General features: G+C 39.8%; 1 protein-coding gene across 2 annotated transcripts; it reads right to left on the bottom strand.

Moving 5' to 3' along the window:
- Positions 1–85: 85 nt before the first annotated feature.
- On the bottom strand, positions 86–7,894 carry rlbp1b (retinaldehyde binding protein 1b). Of its 2 annotated transcripts, none has more exons than XM_044192695.1 (8): positions 7,778–7,894; positions 6,356–6,399; positions 4,988–5,116; positions 4,106–4,310; positions 3,280–3,458; positions 2,894–3,052; positions 2,249–2,359; positions 86–1,503 (listed from the first exon to the last, which is right to left on the bottom strand). In XM_044192695.1, exons 2-8 carry the CDS (start codon positions 6,365–6,367, stop codon positions 1,375–1,377), a joined length of 924 nt encoding a protein of 307 aa, XP_044048630.1. In that variant the 5' UTR covers positions 6,368–6,399; positions 7,778–7,894; the 3' UTR covers positions 86–1,374. The 2 variants fall into 2 exon arrangements, with proteins under 2 accessions (XP_044048630.1, XP_044048631.1); XM_044192696.1 differs by having other exon boundaries at positions 6,356–6,395; positions 7,778–7,799.
- Between the last annotated feature and the right edge of the window lie 134 nt (positions 7,895–8,028).

The following is an 8,028-nucleotide window of genomic DNA, read 5'->3' as shown; positions in this document are numbered from 1 at the left end:
GTGTGTGTACAGCTTCACAGAACTGCTAGCACGGCTGTTGACTCTTAGTCTTGTTTAGATTTGGAAATTGATGCAAAGACTACAATTTATATTTATATACAGTTTATTGTACATTTATTGACATTCTTCTTGGTGCACCAGGTAGCACAATGGGTAAAACTTAATGATATTCATATTGAAGAACAATCTAAAAAACACAGGAGAGACAGGCACTTGTTGGAATATCAGCCTTGTACTTCGAGGATAGATGGGGGCCAGAGGGTGGAGACTGAGAAAGCTGGGGCCTGCCTGTGTTAAATCAAGCTGTGTGGGTGAATTATGGTCCAAACAAAGCACAACTTAACAGAGATGAGAGACAGAAAATCTCTTGTTCAAAGCCAGGCGGCAAGCACTCTCATTTGGCTTAACATGGGTCAGCCTGTGTGTTTTGAATTAATATTTTTTATCAATTTTTCCTTCATGAAATTACATTAAAAGACTTAAATGTATCTGAATGCTCCAAGAATCATACTGGTGCTTTTGCATTTTTCGCCCATTAACTACAAGTTATGTATGCTTTACTGTAACGCTGAATATTTCCCAAACCATGCCATTTTAGATTAAATACTGCCTCCGGGACAGCCACTGGCTTCCATTCATTTGGAGTGAAAATCAACTTGCAAAGCCTTTATATCTGCTTAAGATAGGTAATCCACCACTGTGGACATATGGTCACCGTTAGTTTTTGATCAGCTACAGTAATGCAGTTGTGAAAACGTTTCCTTGTTTGGAGACTTTCAAACAAACTCTAAGATCTTATGGACGTTGAAAAGAATATAGTGAATTTGGTCTTTCTGTGTAATAAATGGATCTTGATCTTGAATATCAGAGATTCTTTGAACACACCAACAAGGAAGCGTCAAAACAGCACCTGCCCCCCCAAAAAAACTAAATTTGGCAAAAAAAAAATAAAGGCACCTGAATGTTCATTGTGATGAATTGCCTATTTCAAGCCAGTCTTCAGACTAAGAAGGTTGATTTTCAAACTATACTGGTGTGAAATGAAGTCAGTGGTTTCCTGGAAGGTAGAAAAGCAGTCTTAAAGTCTTAATACATATGCTATGCTTTGGAAAACAATCTGCAAAAGTGTAAAGTATATGCATTCTGTTATGCAGAATACTGTGGAGTGGAATAATGATTGAGGGTCTCATTGACTAGACACGACTGCTTTCTCAGGAACTCTGGAAAACAACATCACTTGAACTTCTCACACACTTTCATTCATAACTTTATTCCTACAACCACACAGCTAGATTGGGCTTTGAGTCTCCACTGTCTGTGGGGTTTGTAATATATAATGGCTCTTCGCCTGGTTGGCAAAGGGAGGGAGGATGTTTAGTCGAACAGCTTGGCTGCTGTGGCCTTGCCGTCGTACTTGGAACCTTTTCCATCGAAATCAGAGGGAAGGATGTCAGCGTCAAACTCCTTGTAGTAGTTTTCCAGCTCGTCTCCGTGGACGAACACCTAGAGCAAGGACAGCAGCTGTTAGAGGCCTTTGAGACTGTTTGTATTTTCAGCACCCGACAATCCAACATGTAAATAAGTGGAAATTTAATTTAAGTGTATCTATAATACCCTGAGGTGGGAAGTCTTTATAAACTCAGTGCAACAGAGAGTTAAATATCAGAAAAACAGATAAAATGCTTAAACACACCATAAAGTGGCATTTTGGGGTATTATAGGTAGTTTTTGAGTATTTGAGTATTATTGGAGTCAGCAGCCAACAGTCAGTTCTGCTAATCAGAAGAAACCAGTCCCAGGCCTGCAGCAAACTCTACCAATAAGAAGCACTGTTACATGAAATATGTTAAACACATTATTCATTATAAATGAAATAGAAAAACATAAATCTTCAAATTGGATTCAATCTTTTTATTAAATCCAAATATCGAAAAGCTAAATTAAGATAATTGATGCTAACAATTGTGTACTTTTACTGCTGGCACCATTGTATTTCACAACCGGGTCTGACATTGTAAGTAGTTACAATGCCAGGGAGTGTCTTGTAATGTCATGTCACATCATAGCAGTATTATTTTACATGCAATTTATCAATAAGTTATAAAAGCCCTGCACCGACACCAGCGCGGGAGGTGTTCTCTCAGTTTGGACAGTTTCCTCTAACATGCCTGGATCTCACGCTGAAGGGTGCAGGAAGGCCCAGTCAGAGCCGTCGTCATTATTATTGAATCGTATTTGTCTAACTCACTCTCTCTAGCAGCTTGCTCTTCATTAGTGGTTTGACCACATTGTAGGTGGTGGTGAAGTACCAGGGCTGGTGGATGAAGTGCACAGCTTTAAAACGGGCAGGGAATGAATCCTGGCGAAAAAAGAAAAGGTAAGATGGTTTGGTAATATAACTCTCAATAAAACCTTCACTGAAGAGGAGCCCTGCAGAAAGAAGAAAAACTGTTAAGACTTCCCTTATATTTCTTTTTCTACTCTAGTGCTTTCCTTTACAGCTACTGAACATTTTTAACACCAAGGATCAGTAAAACTTTTGACCACTGAGCAGCTCTTCCTGGTACACTTGAAGGCCTTCCTCAATAGCACCTGGGTGTTATGAGAGGGGAGAGCGTTTTTCTTCACTCTAACCTAAAATCAGACATCAGGAATAATCTACACAATCGTCTGTGAGGAATACTGCAAGAATAAGAAAATAAAAAATGTTTTTCACTTAACTGTAGTATCAAGGTGTGCAGAGTTTACAATCTTTATAAAAGCTTAAGCCATCTGAAATCTTAAACGCAAACTTTTCATCTGCAGTGTTCATGTCTAGAATATCCATCTCTCCCACCCTTTAATCTGCCTGTAGTAATAGACCAGTCCATGAGATGAGTTTAGATTTTCCCACCTGCAACATGTCCACCATCTTCTTGAGCTCGGTGGGTTTGATTCCCGACGCCTGCTGCATGGTGAAGCCCTTGAAGTTCTCAATGATGCAGAGCCCGTTGATTTGAGTCTCCTCGTTCTCCAGCAACTTCTCCAGGATCACACAGTAGGCACGCAGGATCTGAACACACACATGTTTATTGGCTGTTCATTGATTTAAATCGTGCTGATATTTGGAATCATATTTTTGATTTTCTTCTGTTAATGTTTGAGCAAAATGGGGCAATGTGAAAAACAATTATGACGAGATCAAAACTCCCTTTACCCATTGAAATGAAAAGTGAGTTCGGAACCATGCTTTTGCAGGTGCATTGTGGGATATGTGGTCACCCAGAACCACTCACTTACCTCATCAAAGGTGATCTCCTCATAGTCCCAGTTCTCAATGTTAAAAAGCAGAACCACGCGGCCGTATTTGTCCCTGCTCTGCAGGATGCCGGGGTAGCCGGCCTCGATGGTGCTGCGTACGGCCTCTGGGGTCAGATTCTCAAACAGCTCTGGGTAATCCTTCCTGAAGCGCACGTAGCCTTGGTGGAAAGACAGGAACAGATTCTAGGGTCACATCAGGCTGTAAATTTAGCATTTTTTGGTATCAAGTATTGACTGGTCATGTCATCCATTACCAAAATGATAGAGGTCCCTCTGGCAACTATGGAATCATAGCTGTCATTTTAATTGTTATTACACTTTAGAATATTAATTCATACAAAAGCTACATTTTTGTGTTTTTCCTATTAATGATAAAGGAGGTTGGGTCACACTGACTTCAGGAGCTGGTAATGCACCTAAAACTATTTAATCAGTCTGGGTTTCAGTGGAGAGTTTTTGTGTCCTATGATGATCTAAATCCTGTTTCAAAGGATTTTTTCACCCTGGCAATGACAAATGTGTGGGGGAAACACAAAATCACTGCAAAGTTTTAGCATTATTTTGTCAGTGCAAAAATATATTAAATGGTATTAGCCTTCAAAAACAGAACGTGTCATTCAAAGTCAGATTTTTTTTTGGGGGGGTGTAAATTAACTATTGGAGCAGTATGTGTCTGTCTGTCCATCATTATATAATTTACCAGACACCAGACTCAGTCATGTGATATAATTAGTTTGAGATTTTCTGGTGGAAAAAAATTCTGTCAGTCTATTTGGGTCTGCAACTGTTGACTCTCCTGACATACCCTTCATAAGCTCGAAGGCTCTGGGCACGTCGTACTTCCTGGCGCGGATGAAGCGGACTAGCAAACTGTCTGGTTTCTCCCCAAACGTGTCCTGCACCCCCTTGGCCAATTCATCACCTCCATCTGCCTTCTCCTTAATCATTCCTCGGAGCTCCTTCACTGCCGCCACCCGCTTCTCATCCGTCTCATTCAGCTCATCCTTGGCCTGTAGGGGGAGCCAGACCAGACTGTTAGCTCACATTGTGGATAGAATGAGCTTTATTGCCAAGTAGGTTTACACAAAGCAAATTCCTTGTATGTGTAAACCTACTTGGCAATAAAGCTGATTCTGATTCTAGCTTTGGTTTTATACAGTTTAGTGACATACAGTCAAAAAGTAAATGAAAAGTTATGTTTATTAATGTTGCCAGTGAATGATGGATTGTAAGAATGTGCAGGGAGAGCTGCAAAGCACAGAGGAGTACTGTTTGACAATGCTATCTAATCAATTTGGTTTAATCTGACTCTAACTGGCCTGATATTCAGTTCAGTTGATCAGTCCAACCTTGCCTTCATGTTAGCATTCTCTGTGGTAGCGAAGAACTCAAGTTTGCCAAATTTGCCTGCTTTTAACAATTGTTACTGCAGGTGGGTTGTGTCAGCATAGCCAGGCTCTCTTCAGTTGCCTGTGTCTGCTGATATTGCATGATAAACTCATCTCTCTTTTAGAAAAGATTAAGATCAAGAGCCTTAGCTTAATTTCTGGATTTATTCTATAGATACTGTATATAATTTAATACATCAATACTGATATAATGTAATGCAGTGATTAAATTCTTGAACGTAACTATGTTTTGTGTCCAGATTTTTCTGACTTGATAATGGGAGAACATGTCTGGCTACCTTCTGCTTGGTGTGGTCTGGCAGGCTGGCACAGGGTCCAAACACTGGCCCGTGGTCCTTGACGGTGAGACGTTCCAGCTTGGCCCTGAGAGCCTGCTCCTCCTCCGACACCATACGGTAAGTTCCACTCTGAAAAGACAGGGGTCAGTATTAATGTAAAAACAGACGACTTATTAGGATCACAAACATACAGTACAGCTTGGTTGTACACTTACAGGTCTAAGTGTTGCTGTTAATATGTTAAGTTAATATGGTGCAAATTTCCCTCAGGGATGCCAGGATATTGATTACCTTGCAGCTGACACTAGTATTCTGTAGTTCGGTGTAAATTCAGTACATCTTATTTGTGCGCTTGTTGATGTGTCACATAGACGCAACAATTAGCAGCACTGTTGCTGCTAACTTTACCATGTTAACTGAGCTTTCAAGCAACAAAGCTTGGGTATCTTCTATAATTGTTTTACTACTAGTGCCTAGTCAATACCAGATTTAATTTAACAAAAGAAGCTGTTCTTAAATGTTGAAAATTGTCTAAACACAAACAGCCATTTAAGAACTTTGCATTGATGAAGTCTAAGACTGACAAAATGATCTGATTAATAAATAGAAAAGACTACAAATCTGACCAGATATTTGATTCCAACGTAATTTGATACCAAAAAAGTTCTGAGGTTTGATACCCAGTCCTACAAATTGCAACTATAATTAATGGTATTAGTTACACCTGTGCCTTTCCTGCAACGACAGGTCAAAATGTCTGCTGGGACACAGGCCAATTAATGACGTCACAGCAGGTGTTTTGATGGCTGATAGAAAACACCTTCACACCACAACACTGTTTGCTTGTAAGCACAGTAACAAGTGATTTACTTTGTACTCCCTCCTTCTGACTGCTTGTAAATCTGGTGATCTAAGTATCAAGTTTTGTTCTGTCCTTCATTGTCGCTTTGGACAAAAGCTAAATGCTTTGCTATGTGAATATAATTCTCTCACAAGACTTGGTTGTGTGAGGTTTTAAACATATCTAATCCATGTGTGACAAAATGCCTGTCCACCAGTGTTGCAGGAGCATAATCAATAGGCTTCAGTGTTTGATTAATCCCCCTCACATGAGTCCAGGAAAGCCTGTAAATACATGGTAAGGACTGGTAGACGTGAAGCAGGGATCAGAGATTAGCAGCTAAGGCTACTGTAGCTGTTGATGGCATTCATAACAATGGGCTTGTGTGTGAGGGGAGTATTACTCAAGCACAGGCCTTTCCCCCTCCAGTGCCCCTGTTACAGCTCAGAAAGCCATGTAAAATATCAGCACTGATTAGTTCTCTTTGACCAGCACAGTTTTAAGTAAGTAAAAGTGCGAGTACTTACAACCACAGCCATATCTTCTGCTCTTTATATCAGCTTCGTACTGTCTGGAAGAAAATGAAAGGTAATTTGTGATTCACATGAATCTCAGTAAAAAAAAACAATTGACACTCTGTACTCCACATTAATCCCTCTTCATCCCACCCTCTCTGCTATCACAGGGTACCTTGATTCGGCTATATTTAGCACTTGCCCATTCCTGGATGATTTATCAGGAGATTTAAGGTCGAGAGTCTTTTGGTTTCATAATCAACATGCTCACATTTGTTTTGTTCAAGGTTTAAACTCTTTAGGACCATGTTGATAAATTCTGTATAATCATAAATGTTCAGTTTGTATAATTTGTAAAATCAATCAACATAAACCTGAATGTTCCCTTACTGTAAATCTCCCATTAACTAGATTTAAAGTTTAAAACTTTTTTTTTCTCAGAGTGTGTTGTAGCATATGCAGTATCCTGTTGTTCTAATGCTAATTGGTTAATCGACTGACAGACAATTGATCTATTTTGATAATCGATTAATAATTTCTCAAGTAAAAATACAAAACACAACCGAGCTCTAGCCTCTCATTTGTTCGGATATGTGACAGCAAATTTAATATCTTTGGGTTTTAGACAATGGCTCAAACAAAACAAGCAATGTGAAGACGTCACCTTGGACTTCAAAAAATTGGATGACATATTTAAATATATTCACTACAATAAACTCATTTCATAGACCAAAATTATTCATTGATGAAATAACCAGCAGATTAATCAATAATGAAAATTGTTAGTTGCAGTCCTGGCTTAATTTAAAATACACTTAAACACTTTGAGTGGAAAAACTCAAATAAATTGCTACTCCATGTCCTTATATTGAATATAAGTTAGTCAGTTTCCTAGACATTGAAATTTTGGAGGCAGAGGGTTGGAGGAAAGAAACGACGGCCCACCTGCTCTACTGTGTCTCTGTAACATATTTCTAAAGACCACTGCATCACATTTACAGATATCTTTGTATTATAACATAATGCCACTCAGCAGACACTTCCAATCCAAAGCTGCAGTACCATGAGCACTTGCTCACTTGTTGCTCACAGTGGGAATGCAGCTCTGAACCTTGCTTGTGTTATTAGTCCCATGATGCATCTACTGAGCAAGATATGAACAACAACAAGTCTTCACTTAGATTCACATTAGATTTAGCACTTAAATACCTCAAAATATTATATGAGAAAAGTTTGTTTGGGAGTCAAAGCCTAATATCCTTTTTTTTTATTTCATGCCACTTCATAAGAGAACATCAATGTCTCTGGTCAAAATCACTGCTCCATTAACATCAGTTGAACTACAGCGGGACCCAGAAGAGCTGCAGAGTTGCACAGAATCCGAGGAAGAAAAGAGCGTGAAGTGGCACATCAGTAGAGGAGGCCGAGTCTTACCTGAGGCAGATGTGAAGTTGCTGGCAGGAAGTCACAGGGCTCTGTGGGGAGCGAGGTGGACGAGACCTATGATTTGTAGCGTTGGGATTAGTGGCGTCACACCAGATTACATCCGACAGATTTCTTTTTCTTTTTAATCAGCATAAAAGTGGCAGAGGGTGGTAAGAAGCGGGAGGAGGGAGGAAGTGATGGTGAGGGTGTTTGGCCAATGGTGGAGGTGCTCCCATGATTACAGGCAAGGCCAGTGCACA

Source organism: Siniperca chuatsi, linkage group LG4 (assembly GCF_020085105.1).
Source record: "Siniperca chuatsi isolate FFG_IHB_CAS linkage group LG4, ASM2008510v1, whole genome shotgun sequence".
NCBI lineage: Eukaryota > Metazoa > Chordata > Actinopteri > Centrarchiformes > Sinipercidae > Siniperca > Siniperca chuatsi.
Note: the sequence above shows the minus strand (reverse complement) of the source record. Positions and strands in the feature narration are given on the sequence as shown.